The following is a 12,526-nucleotide window of genomic DNA, read 5'->3' as shown; positions in this document are numbered from 1 at the left end:
TTTTGGCTTTTTTTCCCTTGAAGCAGGATCTCACTATGTAGTCCAGGTTGGCCTCGAACTTATAGTGATCCTCCCGTCTCAGCCTCCTGAGCACAGGAATTACAGATGCGCACCCCCAGGCCCAGCTGCATTATTAGTATTACTGTTCACAGACAGTTAATAAAAACTAGAGTGTGATCTAGGATTAGTATAGGGAACAGCTCAGTACTACAGCATATATTTAGTATGCACAAGGCCCTGGGTTCAATCCCCACAGTCACTCACACACACACACACACACACATACATACATATTATTTACATAAAGTAATTTTTGTTTCTGTACTGCTAGGGACTAGACCCAAGCCCTCGTGCATGCTAAGCAAGTGCTTTATCACTAAACCACATTCCTAGATCTAAAATTTTCTGAATTAAAATTAGGTATTTTTTATACCCAAATAAATCTGAAAACAGTACACTATAAAATTATTTTTTGGATGCTCCAAGGGGGAAAAATATTTGCTAGTGGATATTTGAACTCAGGGCTTCAGGCACTCTAGGCAAATGCTCTACTGCTGAGCTACCTCCCTAGCATTCCCTCCAACTGTGCTTTTATTTTTATTTTTGTTTTTCATGCTGGCCTCCAGCTTGCAATCATTCTGACATACTCTCCAGAATGGCTAAGATTACAGGTGGTATCACCTCACCCAGGGAATAAAAGATATTCTCTATCTTTCTATAAATGATCACACTGGCCTTGCTGAGACTCAAAGTTTACACCCGAAGTTTAGAATATCTAATTGTAAACAGTCAGTTCCCCAAGCTGACTAAAACAACAAAACTAGATTAGTGGGTCCATGTCGGTGGTCAACTATAATTACTGTAATTAGCTTGTTATAACTGTTAAAATTTACCCTTATTATAAGCATCCCTCACAATTTGAGAAAACTTTTACAGCTAAAGAGAAGCACACTTTCATTCTAGCCACACAGTTGCAATTCTTTTGCTTGTACTTTTCTTATCAACACTGTTTGAGTTCTACATTAAGAACAAATGTCTATTTTACAAAAAACTTAAAAACCTGTACATTAAAGGAGAATACCATAACTGTTCCAAGCTAAAAAAGAAGAAAACAGTAAGCCAGAGGAAGTTACTGGCTCTGCAGACGGGGTCAGAGAGCACAAAATCACAATCGTTTCAGTTCCCCCCCGCCGTCCCTCACTCTTGCTTCTCTATTCTTGGTCATACACATTGTGTAGAGGAGTCATTTCAGCGAACTCACTTATTACTCTGTTTGGCATAAAAGCTATGCAATAGAAATGACCTATCTAGTCATAACCTGCGTAGTCAACAGTGATCATTATGCGGTCTACTCCCAGGATAGCAGGTCGTGAAAATCCCTAAGGTCTAACTTTGTGCAGTCTGCATTCTGGGTCAAGTAAATAAAAACAGAAAGTTTATATAAACAAAGGCTTCACACATTTTGCAATATGAAAGAAGACAAAGCCTTTATGGCTATGAAATAATGAAAGAAAAACAAAAGAAAGAAAATACTTGGGATAAAAGATTATTTATGAAGTCATATTGGTTTTTTTAAGACTAACAAAGTAAATTGGGGAATCAAAACTGTAGCACAGATAGACATCTGTTTATTCCCAGGTAAGAAGTACGAAAATAGAAAAACACACCTCTGTTTCCTTCCTCTTTGTTGACGAGGTGGTTCCTCTTGGGGATATTTAAAAATGTCTTGAAAAATGGGTTCATATTTCTTAAAAATTACAGCAGAAACAGTGAAGTTTCTTTCCAACCTCTCAGTACGTTCTCTGAAATGGGGGGGTAGGTTTGCCATGTCTTCCCACTTCTTCATTTTGTTAAAAAATTCAATCAAGCTGAAATTAAACATAAAAAATGAAGTGTTTTCATAACGTGAAGTGTACTAATATAAATAACTAAAACTAAACCACAGGTACCTCATTTTGCAGTACCGGGGATCAAACTCACAACCTTGCACTTGCCAGGCAGGCGCTTATGCCACTGAGCTATATCCCCAGCCCTAGTTGTATTACTTTTAAACAGTGGTATAAAATAACAACTCACATCTTTGACTTCATTAAGTAATCTCTTAGATATTGGTTTATTACTCTGATCCTCTTTTTCTTTTTTCTTTTCTTTCCTTCCTTCTCTCTTTTTGTGATTACCTCAGGTTTGTTTTTTTAATTATGAATTTTTTAAAATATAAAACAAAATAGGAGTAACATAACACATATGTATCCAACTTGCAGGATTAGCAAATATTAACATATTGAATAAATATTCCCATGTATGGCTTCAGATTTAAGTGCTAAAAACACAACAGAAACTGCCAAAATACCCTTTGTACTCCTTCCCAATCCCACTCTCCACTCTTCCCCAAAGATGACCGCATTCTGAAGTTAAGATTCTTTCCATCCTTTTTTTTTTTTTTCCATTTTCTTTTTTGGAATTGAACTCAGGGCCTGGCACTTGCCAGGCAGGTGCTGCACTGCTGATCTACACCCCAGGGCCTCCATCCATCTGTATAAATACATGTATCCATAAACAATGAGGAGTATTGTCTGTATTTATGTTTTTACATTTTATACAAAATGTATCACAACAAGCATTCTGCAACTTGCTTTCTATTCAGTGTTTGAAATTTACAAATGTTGATACATAATTCATTCACTTAGTTGCTAAATATTCCCTGATAAGAAGACACCATTACATTTTATGTTCATTTCCTAGCCAATGGAAATTTAAGTAATTTTATGTAATTTTTAAGTTTCACAACAAAAAATGTTGCAGTAAACAGAACCTTGTGTGTGTAGGAGCTTCTTTATGGACTGTCTCAAGAAGTGGAGTCAGAGAATGTATGCTTTCCATTTTATTAGACATTCCATGTAAATTAAAACTTTAGTCTGTCCATATAGTTGCAAGCACAGTACCATATAATTAATATTTTATTTATCTTTCAATCTACAGTGTTTCCTAAAGTTTCTCAATTATCCTATTTAGATTTCTCTCAATATATATACCATGAGAGATTTACCTTTAAAAGTAAATTCTTCCAAAAGAGAGACAAGGGGCTGGGGATTTAGCTCAGCAGCAAAAGCGCCTGCCTGGCAAGTGCAAGGTCGTGAGTTCGGTTCCCAGTACCGGAGAAAAACCAAAAAAAAAAAAAAAAAACAAAAGAGAGACAAAATGAAACAAAAAGGGTAAATTCTCCCATACAAGTGCCTATACATAAAATGCCAATATTTTCACCAAATTAGTAAAACATAACGGGAAACCATGACCTAACTTGTAAGTACAACACTCCACAGGTATAAATACTCAGAAAATAATGAAGAGAGCGAAGTCTTGTCACGTGATTTACGAGCTCTTGTGACAAAAGCTCCCCTTCCCAGGCCGCAGACAGTTACCTCTGCTGTGAGCAGCGCAGGATTCTCGTTAAGGACACATAGTTTCCTTCAGCAGTCCCTCTGCTCACAGTGGGAACAGACTTTCTGCAAGCCACATATAAGGCGCACGCTAACCAGTGAAGGTCATTCCCCTGCAAAAGAAAATAGAGTTTTGGCTAATGAGCGATATATATTTCAACACAGAAAACCCCTATGTTTAAATTAAAAGTATTGTTTATATGAATATGGGAAACTGTATTTTCCAATTATGGCCCTATCTCACACACTTTTTGTTTTCTTTTTTGTTGTTGTTGTTGTGGTTTATTTGTTTGTTTCTGTTTTTTCTTTTTTCAGACAGGGTCTCACTATATAATCCAGGCTAGTCCTAAAACTCACTATGCAGCCTGGGCTGTCCTCAGACTTGCAATCCCTCTGCCTCAGCCTCCTGAGTGTTGGCATTACAGGCATGGGACACCACGCTCAGCTCATGTGCTTCTCTTACAATGTGACTCAAACATTCTTCCACCTGAGGGGGATGGTCTATGTTCCTTCATCTTGACCCTGGCAGGCATCTATGTCCCCTTACATTGATTAACTGCCTCAACTAGTAATACAGGTAAAAATGGTGTTAAATGATTTCAAAGAGCGGCTGTCTTTCAGAGCATGGACCTTGGGAGTCCTAGTCCAACATGTACAAAGTCTGGTGCCATGCTGGAGAGAAACCCATCAGGAAAGGTAAGTCACACAGACTGAGATATCCAAGGTGGCCCAACCATGCCAGTCTCTGCTGCTCAAGTCCTCCTCATGAACTACGAGCCCTATCTTAATGCTCTACCCATAGAACCTGTAGGCAAAAGTAAATTGTTTTACGCCTCTGAGTCCTAGGATAATTTGTTACACAGTGATTTTAACTGAAACAATAATATCAGTATCTCCATCTATATATCTCAACCTAGAACACTGAAAGAAACAGACAAAATTAAGCTTGAGTGTACATGCAGTCACTAAGTTTATACTTAATCAAATCATATATGTAAATACATAAAACTTGTAACCATATCAACTATTGTGGATCCATTACTAGATAGTATACCATGTAAAGGATGTTGGTTGGTTTGTTTGGGACAAGGCCTTGCCATGTAGTCCAAGGTCAGCCTTGAATTACCTTGGCTGGCCTCAAATTCTGATCCTCCTGCCTCAGCCTCCTGAGTACTGGAATTACAGGCGTGCGCCACCACACTCTGCTTAAAAGAAATAATTTTACTTCTAAAAAATCATACCCATAATATTTTTCAAGTGACACAACTTTACTTTCCACATAAGGGCTGAATTGGAAGATGTCCTGTAGTTTCACTGTATCCAATGCCAGTTTGAGTAAAAATAAAACTGGACCTCCTCCATGTTTATCTTTATAAACAGGCTACTTTAAAACCTAATTATACTTATTATAGTATAGGTTTTTCTTTTTACTTTCTCCCCCTCTCCTCCCACTATCAGAAACTGGGGACTGAACCCAGGAGGCACTGAGTGATATCCTCTGTCCTTTTGTAAATTTTAAAAATTAATTTTATTTTGAGACAAGATCTTGCTAAGTTGCACAGGCTGGCCTTAAATTTGTGATCCTCCTCCCTCAGCCAGCCTCCAGAGTAGCTGGGATTCCAGGCATGGGCCACCATACCCAGCTTAGCACACACTTTTCTATTTTAAAAAAATAATAGAGGGTTGGGAGATAGCACAGTGGCACAGGGCCTGCCTGGCAAGCGCAAGGTCCTGAGTTTGATTCCCTGACCACCACCCCCCAAAAATAAAGGTGTGTATTAAACACATGCCTGGGAAGTGGTGTGTGTGTGTGGGTGTGTGGTGCTGGGGATTGAACCCAAGGCCTCATGTACATGCCTGGGAAGTGGTGTGTGTGTGTGTGTGTGTGTGTGTGTGTGTGTGTGTGTGGTGCTGGGGATTGAACACAAGGCCTCATGTACATGCCTGGGAAATGATATGTGTGTGTGTGTGTGTGTGTGTGTGTGTGTGTGTGTGTGGTGCTGGGGATTGAACCCAAGGCCTCATGTATGCTAGCCAAGTGCTCTATACAACTCTGCCCCCAGGGCTTCATAAAATTCTTAATTCACAAAATCTCAAAGTAAATTTACCTTTATTTCTTTATTATGCCAAAAAATATTTGTTAAAAAAACTCTTAATACTAAAAACAGTCATCCTTCAAATTAACAACTCATGGTCATACACCTATAAAGGCAAGTAGACCTGTTTTCAAATTCTGTGTCATACATTAGCCTTAACACTGTGGGCAAATTAGTCTCAGAAGCTCCATTTTCTCCGCTGAGGGCCATGAAAATTAAATGAGCTTCAACAATAAAATTAAAGATAAAATTCTGTAATCAGTACTCTGTATTAAATATGATAGGAGCTTTATTTTCCATTGTACACTCCATAAGACTGCCATTCCAACATTATTTTATGGTGCACTTAACTGTAAGCTCCATCAAGGCAGGGAGTTTTAGGTTTTGTTCACCGCTTTATCCCCAGCACCAAAAATACTGTGGCACATAATAAGTTCTCAAAAAATATTTGATATTTGAGTCGGGTAAGGTACAGCACACATATAATCCCAGCACTTAGATGGCCAAGGTAGGAGAATCAGCACGAATTAAGGCCAGCCTGGACTACATAGCAAGACCCTATTTAAAGAAAAAAAAAACCAAACATTTGATAAATGAGGTAGGCACCTGCCTGTAATTCCAGCTAATTAACAGCCTGAGGCAGGAGGATTGCAAATTCAGGCCAGCCTGGCAACTTAGTGAGAACCTGTTTCAAAGTGGAAAAAAAAAAAAAAGAATTGGGCGGATGTAGCTCAGTATTCCCTGGGTTCAATTTCCAGAATGGCAAAATAAGTAACAGTTACGTGAACAAATATTCATGCATTTATTGGGTAAACTGGGACGAGAAACTGAGATTAAAATCTTACTAATAAATCAAGTAATCAAATATATCTTCAAAACTAATTTACTAACCATCTAGTATGTGTGGCTTGCTTATGTAACACTAGACTTCACGTGGCTTAACCTCAGTGAGTAGAAATACCCCAACTGTGTGGTGATAATGCTTGCTCTATTTTATATATATCTCCTGCAGGTAAAATAAAGAGTCAGTAAGAACTCTGAAAGCACTTATGCCCTTTAAGCCAAAAGAGAGTTTTCACCTGACAATAGGAACACACAGAGATAAAGAAGAACGTGGTCTCTTCAGCAAGAACCTTCAGTAAATGAGCTTAGTTCACCGGGAAGCACTGCCCAAGTGAGTGCTTTACGTGCCAGCAACTACACACTATCTTTGTTCACCTTCAGGACAGTTCAGTGAGGTAAGTACAAATAACAAAAGTGAGCTTTCCAGTGGTCAGTAACATGTCCAAAGTTACCAAGATCTGTTAGGTTCTAATGTCGCCTATATAAATAAATAAATTAAATAAATAAATAAATAAATAAATAAATAAATTTTTTTTTTGTAGATTTAACAGTGGAGCTGGGGATTTAGCTCAGAGGCATAAGTGCCTGCGTGGCAAGCGCAAGGTCCTCAGTTCAATGCCCGGTACCAAAAAGAAAAAAAAAAAGAACAACGGAGAGCGGCAACTAGTAATTGAATTAAACTTCTTTTGATGCAAGGATTTTTAAATACCCTAGTCACCATAAAGACGCAGAGGCAAAGACACCATAGGATAGTTAAATAATAACCTGGTCAGGCTTTCCCATCCTGTGCCTATTTGTCCTACTCTTTTCACAAATTATATAAAACTACAGAAAAAAAATCAAAGGATCTAAGGTTTAAAAGCCACACACAGGCAGGCGAACAGCTAATAAACAATCCGGACTTCCGCGTCACTCCCCATTGGCCCATGAAGGGGAGGCGCCTGCAGAGTTGACAGTCACTGGTAGAGTGGCTGTTCTTTCCTCCCGTGCAAGCCCCATCCGAAGAAGGGGGCACAGCACGCCTGTACCGCGGTGACAACCACAAACGCAGTTTGAGTCTTGACAGCACAGCTGCAGCGCTGATTCTTTGTAACAAGCGGGCGCGCGCGTCTGTATCCGGGCAGGAGAAGGTCCACCGGCCCGGGGAACATTACATTGTTTACTCTGACATAAACACAGCCCGAACGTGAACGCGTTCACGCAAACGGGTGCAACGCCTGGGCAGTCAAGTTGGAGAACCGAAGCCGAAAACGGAAGGAGACCGCCGGAGACCCGAGCGCTCAAACCCGGCCGGTCGCTGCGCCGCGGCGGGCCGGTCTCCGGGGGATCCAGACGGCTACGCCCGCTCACTCCACTCGTAGGGGGGTGGGGATCAAACGGTCTCACAGACCCTTTCTTGCAACTGTGACCCCAACCGCTCTCAGCCTCGCAGTGCTACGTTAGGGCAAGCGTGTACGCGCATCCCGAGCCCGCGGGGAAGAGCAGCGAGACGGCGCTCCCCTTCGCAGGCGCCGCGAGCTGTCAAAGCCGGGCGTCCAGGGCAGCGGCGCAGGGCGCCCCCCTCTCCAGGCTGGGAGCCCCGACCCGCGTCCGCCGCGCGCAGGGACCCCGTCACGCCGCGGGGCGCGCCGACTAGGCCCCAAAAGCCCCTAATCTCCATCCCCGGGCGCACCTCCAGCGTGTAGCTCTCGCTCATGCTCCGGTAGCTGTCCCAGGCCTCGGCCCTCGCCGCCTCGTCCATGTTAAGGCGGCTGCACAACTCGTCGAACCGCTGCTGGATCTGAGGGGTCGGCGACCCGGCCGGCTGTGCCGCGTCCTCAGCTTCGCCGTCGTCATCCTCCTCCTCATCCGAGGCTCCCGCGGCCGGAGGAGGAGGCGGGGGAGGAGGCGACTGGTCGCCTCCAGACGGCATAGCACTCCCTGGGCAGCTTGTCCTCAAGTGAGTTGAGGGACCGGGCCCACAGCCATTCAAACAGCGAAGCGCCCGCCCGCCCGCAGCCTGCACCGCGACTGCGCCGCTGCCTTGGGCTCTTGACCTCATGCAGGCACCCGTAGCGCTGAGCCCGGCCTGCTGGGAAATGTAGTCTAGGCCGGGAGCCCATGGGGCCCAAAAATCATGAAAGGAGAAAAGATCAGCTCCCTTTGTCTCGCTTGGGGAAACGTCAACGTTCCTCTGTTTTTTAAGATCTTCCCTTGGTGAGACCGTTCCAAAGGCCGTTCTGAAAGGAAGGGTCCCAGAAACATGACATGCGAAGGTTTAGTAGCCAGGATGTTCCCAGAAATATTACTGTCCCATCTCGTGTACGTCCTTATCCAGAACAGGATAATAGCACGGGCTTAATCCACCTAAATTCAGATCTTGACGCCGCTCTTAATGTCTAGGTCTCACAATTTAAAACATAGCAATGTTTTAATGTTATGTGAGCCTGCGTTTACTGCCATATGTATGTACTATTCTCAACCATCCAACTGGTTTAATTTCATCCCTTTTAAAATTTTTATTATTTTACTTTATCTTTTTCATATTTCTAGTATACTTGAATCACTTTATTTCCATTTTTTTTCCACTTAAAAAGATTTTTAAATAGCCAGTCCTCTTTAACGCATTAATTGTTGTAGCGTAAAACGTTTTCTTGCTAGAGGAACTGCACTGCGCTGCTGTTTTGTTATTTTTATTTTGTTCAGTGGACTTCAGTAAACTGAGGGAAAGGGGTTCAGGACAGAAACAGTTTATAAAAGCTGTAATGAAGGAAGGAGAGAGGGCGGGTAGCAGAGCCAGCAACACGTTATTTCAGGAACAACTTTGAGACGATTAAATCTTTGGTTACAATCAGCAAGGCTGCTGGAGTTAGATTTGCATAGGCATAAAATGCATCTCGGGGCTGGGGATTTAGCTCAGCGGCACAGCGCCTGCCTGGCAAGTGCAAGGTCGTGAGTTCAATTCCTGGTACCAGAAGAAAAAAGAAGAAGAAGAAGAAGAAAAAAGCATCTCCTCCGTTAACCCTTTGAATCCAGCAACCGTACGATGATAGGCCCGGGTCACATAAAAAGCCTTTGTCAAAGATGAACAAAACTGAAGATTAAAGCATAAACCTACTTCTAGTCAGTACTTATTGATAGTAAGGGAAAGAGTGAGTTGCATTCCTTCTTGTGCAGAGATGACAGAGTATTTTAAAAGGAGACTGAAGGTGAGGAGGGAAGAGAGCAGAGTTGGAGTGAAAAATTATACAGGGCTGGTCTGTGTTAATATCATTCAGCGATCTGGGTCTTCTGCTAGCTGGCAGTTATGAATATCAGTATTGTATCCTGTAGAAACCAGGAAGACTGAGGCCCTACCCTTCCTAATGATTACCCTTCAAGGCAAAGGCTTCCAAGTCCTTAAGAGAGACTCTCCCGCATTGTAAGAGGTACGTATACCTGTCAAGGGGCCAGAGGAAGAATTGAAAATTGTAAGTCCTTTGTACTAAATGTTCAAAAAAAGGGCACTGTCATAATAGTATGGAGTTGTTCTCTCAGGAAAATAATGGGTGATGGGGTCTGGGGTTGTTCTAGAGATTCAACCTGAAGCAGCCAGAATCCACACCAGAATGTGGTGGTCTCTTAGTGCAGATGGGTAGGAGTCTTCCAGTGCCAAGAGTTCCGCAGTTCTCACCATGCAGATAGGACCCAAGTCCCAGTATGATGAATGGGTCAGTTTCAAAACAGATCCTGTCTTCAGTCAGTCTGTCCCACCGATGCTATATGCGGTCGAGTCGAGTCTTCCCACTGAGCTCTGCCCAAATTGCAGACAACTGAAATTTGTGGAGGGAAAAAAAATGATTTTATTTAAGTCACCAAGTTGTGGGGTGGCTTCTTATGAAGCAAAAAATGAGGAGGACACTTAAGTGGAAAACATGCATTGCTCACTGTGTTAGCTTTCTGTTGCTGGGACAAAACTTATTTTAAAAATACTTATGAGGAGGAAAGATTTGATTGGACTCATGTTTTCAGAGATTTCAATTCTGAGGCTGTGAGGGAGAAGGAACAAGTACAACTTCTATGGAAATATGTATAGAGATGCCTCAGACAACTAAAACTACAAATTCCCCTTGATCCAGCTCCTACCCTTCTGGGTATCCTCCCAAAAGAATTAAAGGTACAGTATCATATTAGAGTGATACTATACCAATGTGTACAGCAGCACAGTTTATAATAGCTAAATCTGGAAAGCAGCCTATATGCCCATCAATAGATAAGTAGATAATAGGAATGTGGTATTTATGCACAATGGAATGCTACTCTGCCATAAAGAAAAATAAATTTAAGTCATTTGTAGAAAAACAGATGCACCTTGGGACCATAATTTTAAGTGAAATAGACACACACCTTAAATATCATATGATTTCTCTTATATGAGAAACCCAAGTTATAAATAAACAGCAAAATAAAATATAGCTAATAGGAAGTGGGGAGAGAGATCTTTCTCAAATGAGAAGGGGATCCAGACATGGAGGGAGGGAAAGATAAGGAAAAAAGGAAATTATATGTGTTATGTACATTTACCAAACCCACAGAAGGAATGTAAATATATATACTGCAAACATGTATTAATAAAAAACATTGCTGGATATGGTGGTGCACGCCTGTAATCCCAGCACTCGGGAGACTGAGGCAGGAGGATCATTGTGAGTTTGAGACCAGCCTGGGCTGCAAAGTGAGTTCCAGGCCAGCCTGAACTGCATAGTGAGACCCTGTTTCAAAAATAAAAAAGAATCATGGCTGGCTGGCTTAGTCACTTTGGACTTGTGGTGAGGCAAAACATCATGGCAGAGTGCACACAGTGGAGGAGGCTGTTTACCTCACAGTCATCAGGACACAGAGAGGGACAGAGAGAAGGGACTCACTTTTATAAAAGCTCTTCCCCCACATCCCTTTAAGCTATGAATCCGTAAAATGGATTAATCATTCATGAGTTCAGACCCCCTCATCATTCACAACCTCCCAAAGACCTGCCCCTAAACACTGCATTGGGTACTAAGACTCTAATACATAACTTTTTTTTTTAACCTTAACAGGTTAAACAATACTTGACATTAATCTTCCTCAAGCAAAGGGGGTTTAAATCATAGCCGCTCCTGCTGATGATGGAGGGCCAGAGACTTGGTCATAATTTTTGAGCAGGTTAGGAGTTGAAATTAGGTTTCTACACCATGCTTAACAACACTTCTTTCCCTTACCTTACTCTCCTTCTCCTCTCACAAGCTGAAGTAGCCACCTTAAAACACAAATCTGAGCCGGGTGTGGTGGCGCACGTGTGCGGTCCCTGCACTCTGAAGGTTGAGGCAGGAAGGTTGAGAGTCTGAGGCCACCAGTAAGTAAAAAGCCAGCCTAGACTATATAACAAAATCCTGTCTCAAACACAGAACCAAACAAAAACCACACATTTAACCTTGTATTCTCCTGCTTAAATGGTTTCCTAGTGCTCTGAGAACAAAATCTAAACTTTCTTCAGGGGAAAGAAAATGTGCTCTGCACACAGAGCAGGCCAGTAAGAGAGAAAGAAGGCAGTGGCCATGAAGCCAACGGCCACCATTGTTTATATCCCCATGCCGAGGTCAGATCTAGGCCAGCCTATTGAAAACCCACTTGATCTTGTGCCAGAAGAATTAAAGACAGCATTTCTTGATTGGGTCAGGTGCAGGGATTCTGCACGACTTGGATCTTTATGATTGACAGGTCGCGCCCAATTGCCCAGCCACTTTGCCACACGTTAATCCCCAACTCCCCTCTTCCCTCCCCTTACCCTTTCCCCTTCTCCTTCTTCTTCTTTTTCAACTTCTTTGTTTTGCAGGGCAGGGGTTTGAACCCACAGCCCATCTCATACTAGGCCACTGCTGTACTGCTGAATGAGCTTCATCCCCAGTCCTCCCCACCCCATCAGTTACTCCATTGCTTTCTATCAGACAGGTACCACCATAATTGTCTTGCAGAAATCTCTACTAAATATGCTCATGACATTAATTCAAACCGTAATGAATCATTTAAGTGTTTCATCTCCTGGTTCACAGACATTGTCTTCTCTATGCTGGAAGTGCCTTGGGAGGAGTCACCATGTCTGTTTAGGTCTAACCACTATGTCTGTTTATAACCACTGTGTCCAATCTAATGGTG

The 12,526-nt window shown here is 42.2% G+C and overlaps 1 protein-coding gene across 3 annotated transcripts in view; it reads right to left on the bottom strand.

The window, feature by feature from the left end:
* Positions 1 to 8,415, bottom strand: part of Rbl2 (retinoblastoma-like 2) — a 51,920-nt gene extending 43,505 nt beyond the window's left edge. For all 3 annotated transcript variants that reach the window (XM_005388302.2, XM_005388305.2, XM_005388307.2), the window contains exons 1-3: positions 8,049 to 8,415; positions 3,420 to 3,550; positions 1,668 to 1,868 (exon numbers count right to left, since the gene is read on the bottom strand). In XM_005388302.2, coding sequence (XP_005388359.2) covers positions 1,668 to 1,868; positions 3,420 to 3,550; positions 8,049 to 8,288 — 572 coding nt within the window. In that variant the 5' untranslated portion in view covers positions 8,289 to 8,415. The remainder of the gene's footprint in view (positions 1 to 1,667; positions 1,869 to 3,419; positions 3,551 to 8,048) is intronic.
* Positions 8,416 to 12,526: the final 4,111 nt, after the last annotated feature.

This window comes from Chinchilla lanigera, unplaced genomic scaffold (assembly GCF_000276665.1).
Source record: "Chinchilla lanigera isolate Chin_1 unplaced genomic scaffold, ChiLan1.0 scaffold00032, whole genome shotgun sequence".
Taxonomy (NCBI): Eukaryota; Metazoa; Chordata; class Mammalia; order Rodentia; family Chinchillidae; genus Chinchilla; species Chinchilla lanigera.
This window is presented reverse-complemented; position numbering and strand designations above follow the sequence as displayed.